The 25,357-nt window shown below is 41.9% G+C and overlaps 1 protein-coding gene across 1 annotated transcript; it reads left to right on the plus strand.

Moving 5' to 3' along the window:
* Positions 1-18,049: 18,049 nt before the first annotated feature.
* Positions 18,050-24,654, plus strand: barhl1b (BarH-like homeobox 1b). The gene is made up of 3 exons (XM_061733473.1): positions 18,050-19,230; positions 21,625-21,847; positions 22,893-24,654. The coding sequence occupies exons 1-3, from the start codon at positions 18,780-18,782 to the stop codon at positions 23,191-23,193; spliced, it is 975 nt and encodes a 324-aa protein (XP_061589457.1). The 5' UTR covers positions 18,050-18,779; the 3' UTR covers positions 23,194-24,654.
* Positions 24,655-25,357: the final 703 nt, after the last annotated feature.

Here is a 25,357-nt window from a genome sequence, read left to right on the forward strand (position 1 = left end):
ACTACATTTAATGCGTTGGCGCTCGCAGCATGCAGATTGACTGTCTTTAACCTATTTTCTGTTGCTCATTTCTGTCCCTTCATCTTTTTAACCCCCTCTTCCTAAACCTCTTTCGCTTCCTTCTTCCCCACGTTGTTCTCCAACCTCTGCTCCCTCTCTCTTTCGCCGGGAGTCAATTTTATTAAAGAGTATGAGTGAGAGGGAGTGAATGAGCACTCTGGAGGCAGTCAATACCTTATCAACTCCTGCCGAACACTGACACCCTGACGTCCTTGACAGCAAATTATTACTTTTTCATGACGCAACCAGGTGCAATTACAGCAACATCTTTGGGGCTCTATCCTGCTGCTCCTGCAACTGTCAAAAGGTGTTCCTGGTGGGATCCTGCAGGAGCTGAGACATCAGTCTCACAGTCCCTCCCCAGATCTCTGCAAAGACAGACTGACAGACAGGAACAATGTGAGGGGGACTGAGGGCAAAGAGACAATAGAAGAAGATGTTCAAACGCGCTCAAAGATTCAGTAAATAGTTGCATTCTACTCAAATTCCTTTTTCTGGGAACAATCAGCAGTTTGTTTAGAGGGACTGCTGACTGACACGGAGAATGTGCAAGAGTTTTGTTGTTGTTGTTCGCCGCATACAGGCGGCTTCTGCAGCTGCTAGCGGGCCCAGTAAACAACCATGTTTGTAATGTCATCACATGCTTCCCGCTCTCTCCGCTTCACACTGTAAACCCTGTAGGCTTGATTATAAAGTTTAACTACACTTTATGGCACAACAACACTGAAGAAGAAAAAAGGAAAAGAAAAAAAACACCAGGTAAACCTCAATTAAGACTTCAGAGTGTCACTTTCTTCCCAGAGCACAGCAGTAGAAGAAGAGCGCACAAAGAGCCCACAAGCCTGTGAAGCCGCCCCCGTGAATACGGGGATGCTGGGTGGTGGTGGGGGAGAGAGACTTTGCCATCCTTGAGGTGAGTGTTGCCTCATGTCGCTTTGTGTGTTTGCCGAGCCCCCCTGGTTGGTGTCGTTGGGTGTGTGTGTGCGTGGGGTTTCGGCAGCCGCACCACTGTGCACATGCACGCTCCGTGTGTCACGGAAAAGAAGGACAGGTAAGAGGAACAGAACAAACCATCAACACGCCACAGAGACACTGGAGAGTACCGCCTTTCATCTCAGACTCATCATCCACTGATCCTCACCCCACCACCCACCCTTTCCTCCTCCCCTCCACTCAGCCAATTTCTTTTTTTTTTCCCGTTTCCCTTTAACATGCCAAGTGCCTCGCAGATATTTTCTTTTTAAAGTCACACACACACACGCACACACACTCGCCTGACTTATGTAGGTAATGACACCTCCGTGAGCTATTGGTTTTCCTCGGCCCTCTGTGTGTTTTTCTCTTCTCCTTCTGTCGACCCCTCCCCATCTCTCTTCAAGCAATGCTTTCCTCTCTCTCCGTTACTCCCCAAGGCCCCAGCCCCCTTCTCCCTCTCTTTTTTTTCCCGTGGTGTCAAACACAGATTTATTCTGCCTGTGATGCGTGTAGAGCATAGGAGTGTGAGTGAGCGGGGGGGGGGACGGGGGACGGGGGGGTCAGCAGCAGCAGAGTTGGGGGGGGGGAGGAAGGTGTGCGCACGTGTATGTGTGTACAATAAGAGATAAGATCATGGCTCCCTAGGGGCTTGTTTGGCCCTGTACCCGATCCATCAAACGCCCGCTCCAAGTGCCAAGGTCAACTCTAATGAGCATTTTCTGGGGTCTTATTCTCGGCGCTGAGCACCGACCGACGCATGCACGCTCTCACGCAAGCACACGACTGCGCACGCTCTCTAAACACACTTTAGACACACCTGCTTAGGTGTAGGATTGATGGTTACTTGCGGCAGGAAATGTAAGATGCTCGCGTGCATCCCAACAGGTATTTCATGCAGAAATCAGACGTCACTGCAGGAGAGCTGGTGCAGAATGACATCTGGGCGGAGGTGAGCGATCCATGCCAGGTATGACCTGTGGCAGGTGTGAGGATCGTCAATATTTTCCCACTAGTGATCACAATGTGTCTATCGTGTCAGACATCAAAGAGTGTCAGGTGTCTAGCGATAGTGCTGGATGATGAGTCACATTCTCATTTACTTCTTGTACTTCTTTTATTCAGGAAAATATTTTGTTGTACTGTTTAGAGTTATTTCTGTCCTATAAGGCTGCAGAAATACAACTGTATTGCCCAGGTGTTTTGCATTCTATTTACATCAGCTGGTGGGCCACATGCTCAGACAAGAAATGGGCCACAGTGCCAGGTAGGTGGGCTTTTAGCGGAAAGTGTCCCTCATTTTCCCCTCATCACGTGCTGATCTGCCAAAACTTGTTAAGGTCTGAAGGCTCGTGGAGTGTGGGTGTGCATTGGAGCATGTGGAGCGTACTAATGAAGCAATAAAAGTCACGGCGGGAGGGGGGAGGGTGGGGGGTGAAGGCATGTTGAGGGGAAGGTGGCGGATGGAGGATTGGGAGCTGCAGACAGGCGGTGGGATAATTGAGATGTTGCGACCCCACATATTACCTGCATATTGGCCAAATTAGGAAGCAGAGAGTTTAAGGCTGGGATGGTAAAGTAGAACCCCCCCCTACAATGACTTATATGTTTGTGTGTTAAGCAAAACTAGAAAGGCTTTTTTAGAATCGTATGCAAATATTATGCAAAGTCGGGTGACGTAAGATGTGCAAGTTTAAATTTAAATTTGAGAAAAACAGCTCTGTGCTGGAGTGACAGACATTAAAAAAATATGGTGGGCTTTTTGTTTAGGTTTTAGAGTAAGAGAAGTCCAGTCCTAAGTACAGATACCTCTACACCCCCATTTCTGCTTTCTAGGCCTGCACACTAATTGGGGGCATGCAGGAACGTGCATTTTGCATGAAATAAAGATTAAACTTGATCCCAGATATGATCTCATGTCGATTCAGCATGTTGCATGAAATAATTTGATCTATGAGTCTGAATACAGTACAATAAAAGCCTGTGATGTCAGAGAAATGTCAGTTCTTGGGTGTCCAGCTTAGGTTGGTATTATAAGGCGATGCATGCAAATTCCTGCCAATCTATCTTTGACGAATATCGTTTCTAAACATTTATATAAGTTTTTGAATGTATTTCCTGACAAAGTGGATGTCATTCACCCATCTTTGCATTTAAGACTCAAGATTTTGTATTTAGTGTTAATTCTGTTAAAATCAATCCGTTTATTTTTATTGATTTGGTTTGAATCCTTCCAAATCATCGATAAAAGCTAATGATTTGGGGTTGTATGATACAAACAGGTGCTATTAGTGATAACAATAACATTAATAATCACTTGTAATTATTATTTTTTTTTAATTGCAGTTGTACTCTGTCAGGAAAAAACATATTCTACTTTTCTAAAAAAAAAAAAAGCCTATTTTACTCATTTCTTTTTTAAAGGATTTTGTGGCAATAGTGGCCTTTATTGAGAAAGTAGGTAGACATGAAATGGGTACAGAGAGGGGGGAGACATTGCAGTACAGCGCAACAGGCTGGGACTTGAACCTGCGTCGCCTGCACGAGGACTACAGCCTCTACAAATGGTTCCTGCTCAAACCACTGAGCTATATAGGGCCCTACTTCTCTCATTTCTAATACTGCAACTCAGACTGCTAGAATATATGTGGGTGCTGGGACATTGGATGGACAATATGAGCAATTTAAAGTCATAATTTTAGTCCCTGGAAATGTTTGCTGAGAATCTTTGCTCTACACTTGATACTGATGAAATAACTAAAATAAGTTGCAATGCCAGAGATAAGTCAACGTCATCGGTTTCCTGGTGTCTCGTGCCACGACTAATATTTTTACAGCTTTCTGCAGCATCTTGTCAGTCAAGTGTTCAATAAGTCTTGCATATTGAGTATGCAGTGTGTGTTCCCTGAGAGACACTAACAATGTTATTCATGGTGATAGCAATGGCCTTTTCAAAGCCCGTCTTCTCCACAAAGACCAAAAAAACCAAGGGGCTAGTCTTCCTGAGTGTCCCGAGCTGGGGTGAGATGTAGCGGGCAAACCTGGGGCCTCTGCCCCCCCCTGCAGGTACGCGGGCTCAGGGGTTGCCTCCACGCGCTCCTCCGGCTTCAGTGAGCTCCCGTTGGCAGCTGCAGAGGATTCCCTTACCAACATGAACCCCACAACACGCCATCACTCAACAGGAGCAGTTCATGACGGATTATCATTGAACTATGACATCACCAAAAAAAATAAAATTCTTCTCTGATGCAATTGTTTGTTGTATGAAATACATGCCTGAAATTCATAAATAGTTCACTGGTCCCTCCAATGTAGGATTGGTGATGGCCTTCTTTTCTAAAACCCATCTAATAGTAGTGGGTCTTATCATTAAGTAAATACAACCTCAGACAAAAGATAGTTAAACTTTTAAATGAGCTGCACTGATGACCAATTCATCAACTGGCCGCAACTTCTCCTCTTTAATCCAACTGAAGTAGTAATAGAATACAATTATGTTTTTTTTTAGCATAATTTTTGTTATTCATCATATGGCACAATGACTGACCATAATCAGGCTATTAGGCACTTCCAAATAAATTAAACGCCAGACAGCTACTTCTGTACAGACTATCATAAACCCTAAAAAATAAGGACGTAAATAAATAGAAGACATATCTGGTATAGGCACAAAATAAACCTCCTACTGGAACACACATTTTGAAATGAGGTCATATGAAAAAACATGCAGAATGTGTGTCCATCAGCAAGAATACAGTGACCACGGTGAATAAATTGCTATTTCATATTTAAACAAGGTGGAACAAATTTACCCAAGCTCTCATTTATATGGACTTTATTTGATGAACTCTCTTCTTCTTGACCCAATGTACATCCTCAGAAAATCAATATTTACTGACAGACTAATCGATAATTGTGTCACCACTCCTTAACTAGTTATTTTACACGGTAATTTGTGTGGTATTTTACTTGCAGGATTGACTGCAAGGCTCCATTTCAGGGAAAAGCTTCACATGTCTGGCTTTTGACTCTCACTACTCGGCTGGCTGTGAGTCATGTGAGCCTGTAGTCATCCTGATAGTAGGATGAAGCTTTACAGCTAATATCATTTAAAAAATGTAACTTTTCTCTGGGTATAGTCAATGACATCACATAATCTATATATATATATATATATATATATATATATATATATATATATATGTGCCAGTAATACAGTACCACACTGATGTCAGTATGTTGCTGTGTACATGTATGCACAATGGGTGCATGAACAAGCAAGTTTACAAATATGAAATACAATTTAGACATCCACACCAAAAACACCATATATATATATATATATATATATATATATATATATATATATATATATATATATATATATATATATATATATATATATATATATATAAAGATATGTGTTATGTATACAAAAACATCAGAGAGGTAAAAGGGTTGAAAAACTCACCAAATCTACTTTTTCCAATGATATTTTTTAAGCTGTTGACTAATTAAAGTAGTCCTTTGTCTTTTTGTACAACCAGACAGAAGTCCTCACATAATAAGTCACACTTCACCGTTGTTTATTGTTAAGATCTTCCCCAGTGTTTTAGAAAACTGACATCCATTTATCACTAGTGGATTTTCTTGTATCTTTTATGACTTTTCTTTGAATATCCTCCTCCCTCGCAAGAAAACTCCAGGTCAAAGTTCCAGGTCAATGAAGGACATACCAATGTAGGAGTTCCTCAGTTTGAGTTCAACTGGCGTTCTGTGGTGAAAAAACAAATTGTATGTCAATGTAAGAAATAAAATAAAATAAAAGAATTGTCCTGTTGCTAATAATTATTAACCTTTATTCATCCCATGAGGTGAAATTAGTCCTCTGCTTTTAACTAGTGGTGGGACTCGATTAAAAAATGTATCTAATTAATTAGAGGCTTTGTAATTAATTAATCGCAATTAATCGCATATCAATATTTGACTTTTGGTATATGACTGAATCATTGAGTTGACACATGAATGAGCTTAAACAACAAAATTGTGTTTATTTTGATAACTAAATGTTAACATAAAGTGCAATATGAATAATAGGAATATGATTGCATTGTCCACAAGGCACAAACTTAAATTCAAGTTAGCTATATTCAAGCTTTTTCAGGACTTTTTGTAAACTTTCTATGTCTTAAACACATTTGTTTTTGTTTAGTAAAATTAAAAAACAACTGGAACTAGGAGCGTCATCTGTGCTAGTTGCAACATGTTTGGCATTGAGGTGGTAGCGGAGGCTGGAAGAGCTCCGGTGATAGGCAAATTATTTCCTGCACAATTTGCACACAACTGTGCTTTTATCCAGGTTTCCACTCGGTAGTTTTTTTAAAATTTCCGCCCATCGAACCCAGCAACGACTTCCCATCAGTTTCGGTTTCCATCGTTGTTTCTCGTGTTGAGTTCTGTGCATCAGTATTACAGGAAACTTATACCGGGAACTCGTGCAACGAGAAACGTCCCGCACTGTTTGGAGTGCAAAAGTAAATTGCGATTAAATGCGTTATTTTTTTTTGTCGCGTTATTTCTTTGTAATTAATTAATCGTAATTAACGCGATAAAGTCCCAGCCCTACTTTTAACCCATCACTAGTTGGACAAGCAGCAGCGGGCTGCCATTTTTTCCAGCACCCAGGGAGCAGTAAGGTTAAGGGCCTTGCTCAGGGGCCCATGGTGGTTCACCAATCCTGGGGACTTTAACCTGGCTCCTCCAGACCCCAGCCCACCTCTGTAACCACTAGCTTGTTTAAAAGTGTATTTAAAAGAGGAAAACAGAAACAAGAAAAACAAATAAATCTCTCCATGTTCCACAGCTGGATGAAGAGAAAGCCATCATGTATAAACATGACACCGAGTTTTAATGCCGCTTAATGTCAAGAAAGGAAAATAATCCAGGGAGGTCCTCTTTCTGGGAAGCAGATTCTGAGAAGTGGCTGTAGATTTTTACGATAATGGCCTCAATATCCACTGACAGCTGATTACAAGCTGCTTGCAGGTGTTATGAGCTGTGTGTGTCAGGCAGTTAGCTGTCAGAATGTCATTGCTGGCACGTCTCAATACCTGCTAGACAGAGTGCTGCTGTCCAAAGTTGACATTAGTATTATCAGCTGCATATGCAGTGATGTAATATCCAGTCCTTTCCAGACAGTTTATCTCATGTGTGACGTTTGCAGTTTCATCACAAAGTCAAGTAACCTGCATCCCACACAGAAATATCTCACACACAGGAAAGATGATTCTATTTCCCTTGTTAGACGCATAAGTGGCATCTGGGAGGTATGTTGGCTCATCACTACGTAGGGACGGATAACCAAAAACACCATGTGCAGTCCTTGGTTCTAAAACATTAATTGCAATCATCTTAGCTTTTGTGAATCTTCTTCATAACATTCAGATTGTGAAACTAAGCATCATTTAGCTTGACAAAACAGTTGGTGGTGTTGTGTCTGTTGACGCTTGACTGCGTGGTCCACATGTGGCTTCACTTGCTTTGTTGAATCACCTCTCACAGGCCAGACCATCGACTGTATGAGAAGAATAGGACAAAACCTCTAGATGTCACTACATGTTTTCTGAAGAGTGCTTTTGAAGCCTCTTGTTCCTGGCACGTTGTAAATGGGTGGAACGAACGAACCCGGAAGCTGGCTGGAACAAATCCACCTTACATCAACCATGGCGTCAATTCAGTCAAAGCTAAGGTATGGCAAGGTTACGAGTCACTGAACTTAACTACAGTATCAATTAACATGCCCAGCAAATACTCATCACAGTGTTGATCAATTCAGTCAATGGGCCTTTACGCAATACGCATCCGTTTTTGGCAACATGGACAGCAAGCGGCGGAGTTAGAGTTAGAGAGCAGAAATAGCGTATCTGACAAACGCAATTTAACTCATTCTGTTCACTTCATTCACTATGTCAGTGCAACAATATCACATGGACATGGAGTGGCTAACAGCCTCGGTAATAGCCTGACTCCTGCTTTCCCTACCTGCTCCTTCTCCCTCCACTGCCGGGGCAACATTGGACCCATCCCTTGCCTTCTTTTTTTGAACATTTTTTTGCAGGGTTACCTGCTTCCTTTTCATTTTTGTAAGTTAGTAACACTGCAGAGCGTGCTAAAAACGAGATTGATAGCGACCACTGTCATCAGGGACGCTGGGACATCACATTTCAAGATATGAGGGGGGGTACAAGTGTTGGGAAAGATAATACCTAGTGAAATCCATCATGTTGTTCTGACTTGCATTTGTAGTTATTTTATATGTATTAAATAATAGAATAATCAATACAAATAGACACAGAGTAATTCCACGAATTTATTTAAAAAACAAACATTTACATTTTCCCCTGAAGCCAAGGTGTGGCAGCTGCCGTACCTTGCCATACCTAATTGACGCCCCTGACATCAACCACAGTTGGCCATTTCAGCTTGGCTGACTTGGCGGATTTATATTAATTTTTTATCAGATCTGTCCAAATATCCTAATTTCAAGCGTCGCAACAGAAACGGCATCTGAGACGTCTGAAGCCAGAACTGAACCCAGCATCGTGGAGTGATGACCTGGGGGTTCCAGCAGGCTTGGTCCTGAAATGATCCACCACGGCTCCCGGCTCCTTCAGCTGCTGGCAAACATGTGTAGCAGGACCTCCTGTTTCAAATACTGTTTTAGTAGTTAGTTCAGAAATAACCGCTGTGTTTAGCTGATGCTCGTTTAGCGCAAGCTGCTAAGGATACAGTCTTTGGAGCCAGCTCCCAAGAAATAGTGCTATTTTTCTCCTAAAACACCATAAATTGGAAGTTGGCTTGCGAATGCTTGGGGTTCACCCACATTTTTTTTGCCTCATATTGCTGAACAGTCTTTTCTCTTTACAAGGTTATCCATATTTGTATACTTGCTAACTTTTAAACACATTAAACCAACTAAACAGAAGCTTTTATTTCTGCAAAGATTAGTGTATGTTTTTGTAGCAGGTTGGATGCTACGGGGGTCACAGAGACAGCGGACACCGGGATCTTTGCAATGACTTTTATTTATTTCGGGCACAAACGGTTCAGAGGCCTCGTCAGCCGAGCTGCTCGCCTCTGGTCTGCTTCCGTCCTTCTCCGCGAAGCAGCCCTGCGCGGGCTGCTGGTCCGCCCCCGTCTTCGCGGGACCCGCCGTCGCTGGAGGCTGCGCCTCCGCAGCCTCCTCCCCAGCCAACTCCGCCTCCGTCTCCGCCGCTGACTCCATCCCAGGAGCCGTCGCCTGGCGGCCCGCAGCTTTTGCCTTGCGGCCCCAAAGCTGCGGCGCTACCAGCGCTGCCGCGGCGAACCTCAGGCGGGGTGCAGGGATGGGTCGCTCCATCGGTCCCGCCGTCTCGGGAGCCCGCGCTGCTGGCGCAGGGGTGGGTCTCCCCGCGGCCACGAGCGCCTCCATCGCGGCCAGCTGCCGCTCGCCCTGGTCCCGGAACATGGCCGTCATGCCCGCCATGGCCTGGGCGAGCGCGTCCAGGGCCCGCTCCATGCCTCTCTCCGTCCGTCCCTCGAAGCCCCACATTGGGAGCCAGATGTGGCAGGGTGCGTGCCACGGGGGCCCGACCAAAGGACGGAGAGACACAGAAATCGTGCAGAACCTGTTTATTTAATAAGCACCCACACACAGTGCACAAGCATCCCCAGGACACAGCTCCTCCGACCCCTCGCTGCTGGAGAGAATCAGCCACTCAGGCGGATGGGACACAGGTGCGTGTTCCATCCATCTCTCCAACCTGCCACAGTTTTTTTTGATGATAAAGAATAACTAGAGGAATTATTTTATGAGTAAAATAAAACCCAACATAGAAAACACTGGATGGGTGACACATGGGTTCAGTGAATGGTTTTTAAGCGACTGGGCATGCAGTTACCGGAATAACAGACAATTTGAGTGAGTAAGAGAACTTGGATTAATTTCTGAAGTAGCAACGTTCCACCATGGTGATGAGAGGATATGCACCTGCTGGAAGTGCTGAAGTCACAGGAATAAGATGATTCATGGGGGATTGACTTTGTGTAAAGCCAAGATAATAAAGAGTTGATTTAAATGTAACTGATAGTTTTTCAAAATTAGACCATCGCCACATGTATTGCTGCCGACTAAGGTGCTCACGGCATGAGTGTAAATTGTATAATTTAGCAAATATTGTCGATTTAGTCCACAACAGGAAGGGAACGAAACTACTTAACTAACAGCGTTTATTTGTCATTTCACGTGTAAATAGTTTGTTTCAGTTAAAGGAGCATGAGGCTCCTTTTAAGAAATGAGACTATAGCGCCACCCTTCACCACGACGGCCGTCGGGGGTACTGCAGCCAACAGTGAAGCCGGCACGGGAGAACGGGGAGAACGCGCATGCAGCGTCATGTGACGTCACATCCGCAGGACAGCGCGGGAAATTCCGGCCCGGAATTGCAGCACATTTTGCAGCACACAGCCTGTTCAAGGCAACGGAGAGATACACTAGAGGAAACATTCTTTTTGGTTTGGAACGCTTCATCTGACCTTATTACTAGAAAACTTAAAACGTATACGAATTCTTTTCATAAATCCTGCCTCAATCCTGCCTCATGCTCCTTTAAAAGAAACTTTGGCTTTTTAGTGCATTTCATGTTTGGATTACTGGTTAAAAACACATTTTTCAGTGATTTTAAACACTTAGGATGCATATTTATCTCTGATTTGCGCTCACTTGAAGGAATCAACATGTCCATTGTTGGAGAAACCAATACAGACTGTTTATAGAGTCAAACCGTACTCTCACACTGCAATTTTCCTGCTGTGATGACCAATCTATCCACCCCTACCTCCGCTCATGGAGGTTTTATTGTCGTATAATGACCACCAAATCATTTAAGCTGTTTGCATCATAAAGGTAAAATCTGAACCGCACTTATATTTCAGAAAAATTAAGTACAAATGTTTTAGGAACTCACAGGGACACAGGGAAGAATCGCTTGCTATTATAAACAATAATAACGAAACCCAACAGTTAACACAAACAAGACTTCATCGAAATATTATAATCACTTAAATTGAGAGCTCCCTGTAGACGTGATGGACTCCCAGTTTGGATTTACTGGGTCAGAAGTCAGGGAAAGTTGGCCGTAGATGGAGGGAGGGAGCGAGCATTCCTCATGAGGGACATTTATGATGAATGGTCCTAAGTCCTCATCCTCTGCCTCACCACACCTCTCCCCATCGGCTCCACACTCACCTCTCCACCTCTTGGCACCATCCCTCCATCCCCTCTTATCCTCTGACCAGATGTGTTCATTGAACTCTGTCAAGAATAATAAAACGCTAGCTGCAAAGGGGCATGTGCAGCGGGCCGACAGAGCAGGACAGGAAGGGTGAGCGCACATTTAGATCTGCGAGTGGACCTGCAATTATGAAACAGATTACAGTCATCATGAGCATCCTAATTAATCTGTCAGTTAATTGTGGTATATGTTGTAATGTGGGGAAGGTGTACAGCTGTAGAATCACTTTCATTGCATGAATGCCTTGTAATTATCGGGCTGTCTGGACTAATTACCCATAAAATGTGATCCAAGCTTCATCTAAGTCAGAATAATTGATAAACACAGTGTACTTAAGTACAGTGTACTTATAATTGCTCATGTCTTTATTAAACACACCAATTAGACTATGGCGGTGCAGAGGGAACAGTAAAGGAACTGTTGGCATTAAACCTGTTTTGGCACAGATTACTTAAAGAAAATACTTTCAGTACTCTGGATCAGCGCTTCACAACGTCTGAGTGAAGGTTTTGACCATTTCTCTTTATACAACTGCTTCAGCTTGGATATATTTGCAGGATGTCCGGTAGGAATGGGCGATATTTTACCGTTCACGATAAACCGTCAAAAAAATTCCCCACAGTAAGAATTTGTCATCTCGTGGTAAAAACGATAAATTCCCGTTGATGACATTTTTGTGTAAAGCTGATTTATGGTTCTGCGTTAAATCAACGCACAACGTACAGGAAGGAAGGAAGGAAGGAAGGAAGGAAGGAAGGAAGGAAGGAAGGAAGGAAGGAAGGAAGGAAGGAAGGAAGGAAGGAAGGAAGGAAGGAAGGAAGGAAGGAAGGAAGGAAGGAAGGAAGGAAGGAAGGAAGGAAGGAAGGAAGGAAGGAAGAAAGGAAGAAAGAAAGAAAGAAAGGATGATGAGATAGATTTATAGTTAAAAAGGTGGAGTTGAATTGATATTTTTTTTATCGTCATTTTTATCGTTATCGAGATAAATGCCAGAAATTCTCATGATAAATTTTTTAGTCCATACCGCTCATCCCTAATGTCCGGTGTGAACGGCTCTCTAGAGGTCATTCCATAGTGTTTTTTATGGGGTAAATGTCAAGAGGTGGATTTTCTTTTCTGAAACTATTCTGTGGGAGTTTAGGGTCATTGTCAAGTTGCAACAACCAACATCTACTAAGCTTCAGTTGGTGGACACAGACAGTCACCCTGACATTACGCTGAAGGATATTTTGATGAACTGGTGAAGTAATTTCCTCCTGATGATAGGAAGTGGCCCTGAGGCTGCTCAAGAAGCCTAAATCATACTTCACTGTGATGATGTTTTGACGCTGGTTAACTGTTCCCAGTTGGCATCATGCATAGAAATGAAGAGTCTTCCCAAAAACATCAAGTTTCGTACACTTTCTTGTTTGCACTGCAGATTGCAAAGACGCTCATTGACAATTCAAGTGCAAGGCGAAGTTTTTTGTTTTCTTTTAGAGCACTGGCTTCCTCCATTGTTTTCTTTCTATTTCATATTCAGGAGTCAGGACTCGAACATTCCTCTTTACCTGACAGACAATTGTTCATTGTGCCTTTAGAGTCATTTTGGCTGGACATCCAACGCTAGTCAGAGTAGCTACTAAACTGTCTCCATTTATAAATAATTTATCTAACTGTGGACTGATGGACACCTGAGCACTTTGAAATTACTTTGTATCCATTTCCATCCTCATACAGATTATCTCAAGATAATTTCAAGGTATCGCCTTCTTTGAGAGGGATGCGTCTTATGAACAGCAAACTTAAAATGTTTGAGTATATGTACAGAATTTCAACAACTGGACTCCAGGTGTGCTGCCTACTGACCCCAATGAGCTTTTATTGAAGTAATTAATCAGTGGGCTCTTACTTGTCTTCTACACTGTTAATGTTTAATGGGTATTCAGTGAAACACAACTAATTATAAATATTTTTTATCATCTTAAGCACTTTGTCTGTTTTTGTTACTGAGATGGAGATCAGATCACAATTTATTTCAAATGCATGCAGAAATCCAGTTAATTTCAATACACTCACTTTTTCCTGCCACTGTACGCGGAAAGAGCACTGCCGTTAGGAGCTAAACAGGTGGAAGGTGAAGATGCCTGCATACTTATCAAACTGCATGTAGATGAACAAAGTGGAACCTGTTCCAAACCAAAAATAATAATAAAAAAAAAACCTGGACAACAAAGAAAGATTTAAAAAATGACTTTGACTTCCTTTGATGGAAATTAAAATTTTCCAATCATTGAAATTTGGTTTATGACTTATTTGCAAACACATTATGTCCCTCTGAATGGAAACATGTTTTCCATCGGGATTAAGTTGCTGCTTGATGCATCAGGCTATATGTTTCAACAATCTACAAAGGTTTGTCACATGTTTCCAAAAAGAATTCAAGTTTAGGAAGACTGCATGAGTCTCAGTCAACAAGGGACAGGAAATGTCAAACAGTGTTCATATTTTGCACAGAAGATAATGGAAAATGAGGAAGGATGAAGAAAAGCGGGCGCTGTCTCTTGCTCTGATGGTGCTGCTCAGCAGGGCCTCTTGGGACGGAATCAAACCCTGCCTCTCCTGAGTGCCCGCTGACCCCTCACCCTCAGAGAGCTGCCAGGATGAGAACCAGGAGTGACAGCAAAGACAGAGGCACGTCCCGCACGTTGATGGCCAGATTGATGATTTCCTCCACAAACGTGGACACAAATGCTCCCACAGTCATCTCCACGCCCCCTCCCTCCTCTCCAGGTCCTACAATACCTGCCTCACACACACACACATACACACCATGGTTAGGCCTCCAATTAAATCAAAAGTGGTTTGTTTTTATTGGTCTTTTGCGCTGACAAGTGGGCTATCATTCTGACGGCCCTACCTGTCAGTGAGCAGCTGAAATTCCTCCGTTGACAATGCCCAATGCTTCCAATTAGGGGGAAATCAGACTCCTGGCGTGCTAGCCATCTTTCCACCCTTCTCCCAACCCCCAGGCCCACCGCCCCCTCCCCACCCCTCTCTCCTTTCTTCTGCACTCACTCCACGATCCTCTACAATTCCCCACTCCTTCCCTCTCACTCTGGCTCTCCTCCGCAAATACCTCCCTCCTCTTTTTTTGCTTCTTCCTCCTCACCTCCTCTCCAGGAGAAGGGGGTCTGTCTCAGCTGCAAATTATCGACACAAAACGAAGGTGGTGGCGGCGCTGGCGCAGGGAGCTGCCGGTCGAGGGCCTTGTCAGCATTAATGAGACGATGAAGGCTTATTTCGCCCACATGCATGTGCTAAATTCTTTCTTGTGTGACAGCTGACTGGGAAATGTGAGTGTTAACCTTATAAAAGATTCAGCAAGTTCTCATTATTTTCTGTCAACTGCAGTACCTGATGGCGTTGAGGTGCATCATTTGCATCCCTGACTGGTCCGAGGTGCGCTGCCAGCTCCAAAGCGAGCGCCTTTTTTCCCCCGATTTTTTTTCTTTTTACCCCAATGCTGTTTGTTTGTTGAGAGGAGTCATCTTTATACACGTATTCCCCTCGAAACACATGCTTTACTCGATGTTCCAAAACAATAGAGATGCCAAAGTTTATTCAAAGGCGACGCACTTTTTTTTTACAAAACACATCTAGAGACATATTTAACACGCCTGTTCAACTGAACAAGTAAATAAAGTGTAGCTCACTGTTTTCTCTTTCGTTTTTGCCCTCAACAAAAGCTTGGACAGCTTCTGAGGAGGCCCAGCAGGCACTATTAGTGCAAAGCTCATGGACAGCCTTCTAACAATGCAGAGGGGAGAAATAAATAAAATAAAAAAGCACATGTCTACAGACAGATTATTGCCGCTGACAGGTCAGTGAGGACAGTTATGATGAAGCTGTTAGTGCTAGTTTGTCTTTCTTAATGCTTTGTGGTATTGATACTATAGCCTACATGTACTTATATTCAAATAAAGTAGTCTGATAAGTGTTAAAATATAGGAATGCAGAGGAATATACGGGAATGTTGAAATATAACAGCTCCCAGCAGAGAAACTGTGTATCCTTCATTGTAATGATCCAAGGATGCCAACTAAGCTTTGATACAAATGTGAGCTGAAGGTTGTGCAGTTGTTCAGTCTGGACCACTTAGAAGGTGTTATTTCACCAGGTGTGGCAACAAGACAGACAGCAATTGGCCATTCATTTCCTGAAAACATCCCTGTTTCCTCTCTTTAACATGGATCAATAACATCCTCCTGCAACTTCACTGGGTCTGTGTGTGTGTGTGTGTGTGTGTGTGTGTGTGTGTGTGTGTGTGTGTGTGTGTGTGTGTGTGTGTGTGTGTGTGTGTGTGTGTGTGTGTGTGTGTGTGTGTGTGTGTGTGTGTGTGTGTGTGTGTGTGTTTTCATCACTGAGGTAACAGCTGCACTGACCCTCAAAATCTGAAAATCTGACCACTTCCTGGAGGGGAACAATAGAAAAATCAAGCTTCACACAAAAATACAGACATGCAGACAAACAAAAGTTACAGTCCAGCTGGGTGCACTATCTCTTCCTAGTAAAAACATATTTCAGTTTTTATTTTTTTAACATTTTTAACATTTTAACATTTTTAATATATATTTTTTGTTATTAATGTGTTATAAATGGGCCATTACACGTACTAAAAGCCAGTAACATTAAGTTAAATTTCATGCACCACTTTTCATTTTTGAACACTACTTTTCATGTCTGATTAGGGGGAGAGTGGTTTAATAAATGTTTTATAATAATCTAAACATGTAACTAATTTATAATGTTAAAATGTGAAATGTCCTCTGGTTGTAGTTTTACTGATATGAGGATTTGCAGCTTCTAAATTAGTCATTCAGATGGAGATGTCACCTCAATATTTGATTTCTGACTTTAAATTTATTTTCAATTTGAATTTCTTTAATCAGCTCTCGTTGACAAGAAGTAACCATCTAACTCACTTTCAATGCTATTAAGTACTTTAAAAAAATTATATATAATATATTTTTATTGGTAAAACAATTTATGTAAGCTTTTTGTCACACAAATTCGTACAGAATATTACTCGGGGAAGTTATGATAAATAGTCCAAATTAAATCCACTAAAGGGAAAGTTTGGGGACATCTTTAAGTTTGACAGACCATGATGAAAGAAGAAGTCAGTTGAATTGCCTTATGATTTATTCACCACAGCATTACTGGAGTCGGTGGACGCAAGCACAGAGGAAGACAAAAAAAAAACTGAGATGAAGCATCAAACCACTGCTCTTTTTCATGCACCACAGACGAAAAAGAAACAGCTAAGTCAGGGTGTGTGTGTGAGAGAGAGATTGTGTGTATGTGTTGCCTTATATCTGTGTTGTCCCCGCCTCGTATGTGACAGCTTGCAGCCGTGATGGGACCCCATGGGAGCAGGGAGCGGATTCACTAACCTGCCGGTGTCTGTGAGACCGCCGCGCGCCTCCAATCTGGTGGTCACATGGGCTGCTGGAGGAGGAGGAGGTGTGTGTGCGTGTGTGTGTGTGTTGTTGAGGAGAGTGTCGATAATAATGTAAGGGGGAGTTTGTTAGATTATTAGGGGCCGTAGCACGGGGCAAACTGTTGTTTGGCCCGCAAAGTGCACACAATGGTATTTCACGCATATTATGGTGAAAAGGGCGCACAATGGCGCTTCATGCGCCTTGAACTTTTGCGTGAGGCCTCTGGGACTATTGTTTAAATTAGCGGCGTCAATAAAATAGTTACGAGTTTTAATGGCAAGACTTGAATCCGTTTTAGGAATGTTTTATTTTTTATTTTTCCATTTTTGAAACGCATCGTAAAAACATTATGTGTAAAGAGTTTTTTGGATTGAAATGTTTAGCATTTAAACTAAAACTGTTCAGCAAGGAAAAAAATGAAAACGCTCGAGAAAAGCAAAAGTAAAAAAAAAACTTCATAAAAAAAGGAAAAGGAGAAAATAAGATTATTTTTTTTTAAATGCACAAAATAAATGTTTTTATGTAAAAAAAATCACCATCACAATGGTCAACAACAAAAATTACAATTATTAATATTACTATAGGCTATTAATATTTGATAACATTCATAATTTGTCATTTATTTTCTTTTACTTAAAATAAACCGTTAAGGACTCTTACATAGAATTTCAACAATTCAAAGACACTGTAAAAGTTTAAAACTGGACAATACGATAAATTATTGCATCTAAATAAATGTAAAGAGACTGAAGACACCAAAAATCTAAAATACCAGGAAAAATCTCGATAGCAGGGAGCTGTGGAGTTGGGAAACAAATCTGCTGAAAGAAGGGGAACCGAGAGGGAAACCGGCGTGCCTGTCCTCATAATAAGGCCATTATGAGCCTCATCAATGATGTAATGAAAGCAAACAGTGTGAAAATGGCCTGTAAACAGTTGGATCTGAGTCTCCTGATGAATTCAGTGTGTCTTTTATCAAAGTGAGGATGAGCCAGGGAGAGGAGGAATATGGGAGGCAGGATAGGGGGTGTTTCGGAGAGGGGGGGGGGGGGGGGTGATTCGAAGCCGGAGTGGGCGTATAGGGAGGTCCATTTCCAGCTTCCCTCAGCCAATGAAGGCTTGTCACAGGGGACTCACGTGGACGAGGCGCTCTTAAAACCTAGCTCCTGACTTTTCCTCAAGTTCAATTTTTTGGGATCCCCTCCCACCCCAATCACATCCTATCCCTTAACTTACCAGTGCTGACTATTTAACCTAGTTTACCTCCGTTTTCTTCTTATTTTCCCTCCGCAGCGCGCTTCCTCTCGTCTTGCGCCTTCCGCTCTCTCCCCCCCCACCAAATCGTTGGACATTTCTCTTTAATTCTGCGTAGTGTTTTCTGTGGTTCACACTTCTCCTCCAAGGAATGCCAACGGTTTCCCTGTGACTCCTGTCCTGAGAATCCTCCTCGCGTCTGATCCTGGCTCCGGCGCGCCGTACCTGTCCATGGTGCTGAAACACGTCTCGCCGAAGATCGCGCTGCGTTCCAGAGACGGTCCTCATTTCTGGACCTTTTCCTGCTCTGAGTCTGCAGCCGAAATCTTAAAAAACCTTAATCTTCCTGCCGTGGCTTCTGAAGTCAAAGCAGAAGGAGTTGATCCTGCAGGAAACCAAAATAACCGATTGTGACTCCAGCGGCTGCATTGATTGCCGAAGAAGAAAATCGGATGATTTGACTGAGCTTAGCCTGGAAATATTTTATTTATAAAGGGCCAGGAGGAAAACTGGAAGTAAGGATGAGATTGTTTTTAGCAACCTAAAAACATTTGTGTTGGTGCTAGGAGGGGGTTGTTTCACCTCTTTAGGATTACTTTAACGTAAAATAACTTAATTCCTCTCAAAAATAAAACTTCTCCTATAATACCAAATGACAATTTGAGGAAACATCATCCAGACAATGGAGGCGTCCGCCAATGGCTCCAATTTTGGCATCGACTCGCTGCTGTCCCACAGGCCCGGAAGCCCGGTGTCAAAGGGGGACAGCTTGGCTGGAGAGTGCCGCTCACCTCTGGAGTTCAGCCCGAGATCAGACGCGGAGAGCGGCTCCTCGTCGCCCCCGTCCCCGAGGAGGGAGTGCGTGGAGGAGGTCGGACAGCGACAGGGTCACGGTGTCGCTCTCCCGCCGCACCTGCAGCACGCGCAGATATCTGCGGGGTCGCAGCAAAGGACAGTGACCTCGTCGTTCCTCATAAGAGACATCCTCGCGGACTGTAAGCCTCTGGCTGCCTGCGCGCCTTACTCCAGCAATGGACAGCCGACCCAAGAGCCGGGCAGGTTGGCCGCGAAGATGGCAGACGACTTCATGGAGAAAATACACAGCAACTCATCGTCTGACAGCGAATATAAAGGTAGGGACGTTAATGCCTGCACCGTGAAGCTGTACAGTTTTAGTGCACATATTGGAGAGTTGGAGAGGAAACGGCATTTTACTACAAGAAATAGTTGTATTCAATTTTTAATTATAATTGTGTACGTTTTTGTTTCTCTATTTGTGATATAGATACTGTACACACACACACACACACACACACACACACACACACACACACACACACACACACACACACACACACACACACACACACACACACACACACACACACACACATATATTAAGCTATTCTAGACATTGTCTAGACATTACAGTTTATTTCATTTTTGCTTATTTTAGTTTTGATTATAATTGATTGATTGATTATAATATTTTTTGACTGAATATTAAACATTCTAAAAGGCCATTAAAAACAGTTAAATTAAACGCATCACTTAATTTTCAATTCAATTCAATTCAGTTTATTTGAGAAGGGACAGTGTACATTCATATACATTTAGAATTAAAAATGCAAATGCACCCAATTTTAGCTACAGGGCTAAGAGTTTCCATTGGCAGTCCCCCAGCTAAAAATATAAAAGAAAGACAAGTTAAACAGCAAGTTAAAACAAATACAAATAAAACGTTGTCAAAGATCTTACATTATTTTCTAAAATTGTATGTATTTGTCCGTCAAAAAAAATTATATTTACTCACTGATTTTTGTCAACAAACTGACATGATCTTGTTCAGGTCACCGGAAATAACCAAATATGGAGGTGCGCCGGTGTAGCGGCTCTCTGTGATTTGTCCCGACGTGGTGACAGCCCTGGTTAATTATCGTTAAGTTATTACATTCCAAATAATATCTGAGTGTAGGGTCCGTTTTTACCTCGGTTTTTGCTGTTATCAGAGAGGCAGAGAGCAGAGTGGAGGAGATGACAGGGTCCCCTGCAGATGAATGCCATCAAGGGCCTCTCTGTTTCCAATCATGTCAGCCTTAACAGACACGTCAGCTCTACTGACAGATTAATGAAGCGGTGTCTGAAAGAAGGGTCGCAGCGGGTTTATACCATATATTAAGAAAAATCACATGTAATTTATCGCCAAGTGATTTTTTTTCTATATTATTCCAACTATTATTCCTATATTTTATGTACTTAGACCTATTCAATTATAATCTCCGAGTTTTGGTTTTATAAATGCTATTTTCTTGTCACCTGCGGGCCAACATCATTATTTCCTCAAAAAATGTGCGTGCACGTGTCCGCACGGTCGCTGGATGGAGAATTTCAGGTATCGCTGATTGATTGAAGGGTCCCACGCTCGCTCCTGCTGTGATTTCCCACGATTCTGCAGCCTGGAATCCGCCGCGGGTTTGATGCAGTTTGTCCCCGGCGCTAATCAGATTTGTAAACCGCCCGGCTCTTGATTTCCACTCATTTCCACGGTCCTGTGAAGTTTCTCTCGCCGTGGTTGAAAGGCCAGTCCTTCCCTTGTGGCTCAATTAGGCGGATTATTGCGCTTCTTGAGACGAGTCAACTGTTCAAGTACCAAAAATCTGTGGCCGTGCAAGCTTCTGCTTCTGCTGCGCGTGTTCTTTTTCATTTCTATGATTTCTGTCTTTTTTATTTCTGAAAATTGTCAGCAAGAAGTGCACATCAGTGCTTCTCCTGACAAGACATCACGAAAACACATCAGAAAGAGCAAATGCCAATGGTTTGGAGACTGGAGGACATTTTTGGTTGGTTGCAGGAACGTTGGAAAGGCATTTCATAACAATTAACGCCAGATTTACAAAAAAAAAAAAAAAAAAAAAAAAAAAACCCTCCGTATTAAAAAAAGCTCTGTATTTTATAGACTTAAGAAACTATGTTTAATGCTGCGATTTCACATTCCACAATCAAAATTGTTTATAATAAATTGAAGGTAATTGTGCGCTTTTACTTTTTATTTTTGTCTAAAACTGTTTCACTATTAATTATCCAAATAGTTTATGTTTTTTATAATTTTGTGTCTTCTTTGGAGCATTTGCTCAGGTTTCGTTCAAGCCAATGATTTCTATATTCAAAGTTAAATTCAGGTTTTTCATGCATGATCAAATAAAACATTTAAAGTAAAACATTTCGGTATGTTTCGGAAGGTTATAGGTTCATTTGGGATTTTTAAGAAACGTTAAGGGTTTTAGTTATAAATCAGATTATTGTAAATGTGTTTAAAGCGTTTTGCTCCTGTAGCACATCTCACACTGTCCCACCTCTTATAAACACACAATGTGTAAAAAGTGACTTTCACAGATTCTCTTATGTTGGGTTTTTATTTACATAAGCCAGTCTTGAATGGAATATCGTTACTTTACATTACAGTATAAAAGCCGGCCTGTGGTTTCACCTTTTTTTTTCTCCTTCTTCTTGTCTTTTCACGTGGACAGTAAAAGAGGAGGGGGACAGGGAGATCTCCAGCAGCAGAGACAGCCCTCAGGTTCGGCTGAAGAAGCCCAGGAAGGCCCGGACGGCCTTCACGGACCACCAGCTGGCGCAGCTGGAGCGCAGCTTCGAGAGGCAGAAGTACCTGAGCGTCCAGGACCGCATGGAGCTGGCGGCCTCCCTCAACCTCACAGACACGCAGGTCAAGACCTGGTACCAGAACCGGAGGTAAACACTGACGATGCTTCTTGAGAGGGAGGGGGGGAGTGGGCTGGCTCCTGACACAGACACGCCATGTTTTTCCTTCACCATCACTTAAAGTTGGTCAGCTGTTTCTGCAGGACTGTATCTACCTGTCATTTTAATTTACTGGAATTAATTCACCTTTTAAACAATCAATTTAAAACGTTATCATAAAATGCATTTTTTAGCGTCACATCATAAAATAATTTTTAATTGTGAATTTTTAATTGAAAGTATGCCAACAAAATTAAGGTCCACTTTATGCCAGACCAGTAAAAAAAAACAAAAAAAAACAAGTTCACATCTGATGAGGTGGCATCACTCAGATTATCATTTTCATCAATTAACTGATGAATGAAATTATTTTCAGATTTATCATTGCACCATTTACAGGAACAATCACGTCTTGACGCCATTCTGAGCTCCATCCATGTATTTGTTTTTGAGTAGCTCTTAAGAAAATAAGAATTTTTCATTTGATACATGTCGGCCTCTCACTGCTTTAATTATTTTCGATAAAGTTAAAATATGTTATATTTCTGAAGGACGCTGAAAATAAGTGCAAACCGGTATCGCTTTTTGGTAAATAAGGAATAATGATCGCACAAGAACCCCCCTAAATAAAAACAGTTTTCTCTTGAATTAACTAGTGGGTCTACTTGTCAACAGTTCTGATTCTCAAGCAGCTAAATGACATAAATAAATATATAAAAACACAATTTGAGTTGCAGTAGTCCATGAATAATGTATTGTTGCATGTGTGCATATTAATAATTCAAAGAAACTACTATATCCACTCAATTATCTTTATTATGAATTATTCACCTGCGTGGAGTGCATACTGGCAATCTAATAGACGTGGTTGGGTGTAAACACAAGTGGCAAAATGGAGATTTAGGTGATTTTTAAAATGAAGGAAAATAATGAAAACATTCCTGGCTTGTAATAGGATCCCATTTAGATGGAATGTGTCAGACACACTATACGATCCTGTTAAGGAAGACTCAAACATGGCCTCTGTCTCCTGCAGGACAAAGTGGAAGAGGCAGACTGCGGTGGGGCTGGAGCTGCTGGCGGAAGCTGGAAACTACTCGGCCCTGCAGAGGATGTTCCCGTCCCCGTACTTCTACCCGCAGAGCCTGGTGTCCAACCTGGACCCCGGGGCGGCTTTATATCTCTACAGAGGCCCCTCGGCGCCCCCGCCGGCCCTACAGAGACCCTTGGTCCCGCGCATCCTGCTGCACGGCCTGCAGGGGGGCAGCGAGCCGCCGCCTCCGCCTCCACTGCCCCCCATGTCCGGCGTGCTTCCCCGGCCAACGCAGCAGCGGTGAGCCGGCTACTGATTGTTTTAATTATTTATTTTTATTACGCCGATCAGCTCGGGGTCCGTTAGAACAAAAAAGACAATAACAGAATTAAAAGAAAAAACTGAACAACGAAAAAACAAAAACCGACGAAGAAGGAAGAAAAAGAAATCGGCCTTTATATAACCAAAACCGGGCCGATCAGGATGAACTGCGAGGACGAATCTTTCTGACGGATGCTCATGGACTATGGACATTTTTCATTTTTGTCTTTCGTGGACTGGATACTTATTTATTGGTTATTTATTTTGCACATGAATCAAGGCATTTAAGTTATGTATTTATTTTAAACCCAATTTCAGTATTCAGTGGTTTTCCCAACAGGCTGCTATTGTTGGTGGCACTTTGACCCACTTCATTTAGACCACCATCCTCATTATTATTATTATTATTATTATTATTATTAATTATTAGCCTATTATTATTATTATTATTATTATTATTATTATTATGGTTGTTCATTCAGATATTTCACAGATATTAACAATCTTCCATGTAATTTCAATATAAGGGAAGAGAGTCTGAGAAAAGAATGTTTTTTTTCTTTTCCATTTTTTAGTTTTGTAAAATTGTCATTGATTTTGTGAAGCTGTCGCAAACCTGTAAATAAGAATATTTTGCCTTTTAACTGAAAGAAACCGATTTTAATGAAACTTTTTGGTTCGGTGGTGTGTCTCTTTCAGACCACAGTAATCCACTATAACAGAATAGGCTAGATTAGCCACCACAAACTGTACAGGCGAGTGAGTTGGAATAAAATAATAATAATAAAAAACTACAAAAAACACAACAAACAAAAACCAAGTAAATAGCCTACATAGAAACACATATATTGTCTGAGAAAGGGCGGACTACTTGCCTGGACCCACGCGAACAGAAAAGCTCTGGAAAGATATTGCGTCTTGTTTCAAAGTAGCCTAATGAATATTTATATGAAAAATAAAGAAAGACAAAAGAGGTTTTTTTATTGTTTGTTTGTTGTTGTTTTTTTGTTTTTGTTTCTTTACCATCGCAGCGGGGAGTACAGCGGCCTGGGGGTTCATTTGGAGTCTTTTGCAGAGGGACGGTGATGTGGGTCCAGGCACAGCTGTATCCGCCTGTTGATTCGCTCTAGTTGTTTCTGAACAGATGTTGTGCATAACTCCTGTTATTTCCTATGAAGCTGTGATAACTCTAATTGTAATACTCTCCTTTGGTGATAATGTATATGGCAAATATCAAACTTGTGGAGTGGTTTCGTATATTTCCTGGATCAACCCCCCCCCCCTCCCCCCCCTCCCATTTTTCCCTTCTTTCTTCTTCGATCGCTTTCCCCCAACCCCAATCCGTGAATATTTATTTTATTTTATTTTTTCATTTAGTAAAGTTCACAGCAAAATTTAATTGAAAAGGGGGGGTTGATGTAAACAAAAAGAAATACTTTTTATAAATGTGGAAATAAAAAAAACCTTTCCTTTAAACCGCATGGCTGTTTTGACTGGATTCTGAAATGGAAATGCAACGGGTGAAAGGGTAGCTGGTGAGGGGGGTAGTGGCAGGCTATTGTCAGGTGGAATCAACACGTGTTCTCATGGATCTTCTTTAAAAATACATTTCTCAGATCAAGAAGACGAAAAAAAAACCCCACCTCTGACACATGTAAAAGCCACAGCAGCATTTATTTTAATTCATTTTTTACACGTTTTTTTTTTTTTTTCTATTTATTTATTCATTTAGTAATTAGGTTTTATTTCTGGTTATAACGTGACAACCAAATGGAAATAGGCTAAGATTTCAACACAAAAACAAAATAATTTTGGATCAAAATGTGAAGCAAATATAATTTTCTTTTTTTTGCAGCGGCGGGGTGCATGGGTGGGGGTACTACAAATCTGACTGGTTTTACATGATGCCATGAGGACAGTTAAACAATGTATTTTCTTTTTAAACAGTGAAAAGTAATTTCCTATTCAAAGAAAATGCGTTTGACAAGTCTGAGTCTCAATATTTTGCCCTCTCCTCTTTGTGTCGATGCTTTGATTTGCTTAAATGTTTACTCGGTGAAGTGAAAAAGTTAAAACGTGTATATCATCTCTTTTTTTTTCCTGACCTTTAAAAAAACAAATTAGTCAGAGAAAACAGTAATCTCCAG

The sequence above is a fragment of the Cololabis saira genome, chromosome 11 (assembly GCF_033807715.1).
Source record: "Cololabis saira isolate AMF1-May2022 chromosome 11, fColSai1.1, whole genome shotgun sequence".
NCBI lineage: Eukaryota > Metazoa > Chordata > Actinopteri > Beloniformes > Belonidae > Cololabis > Cololabis saira.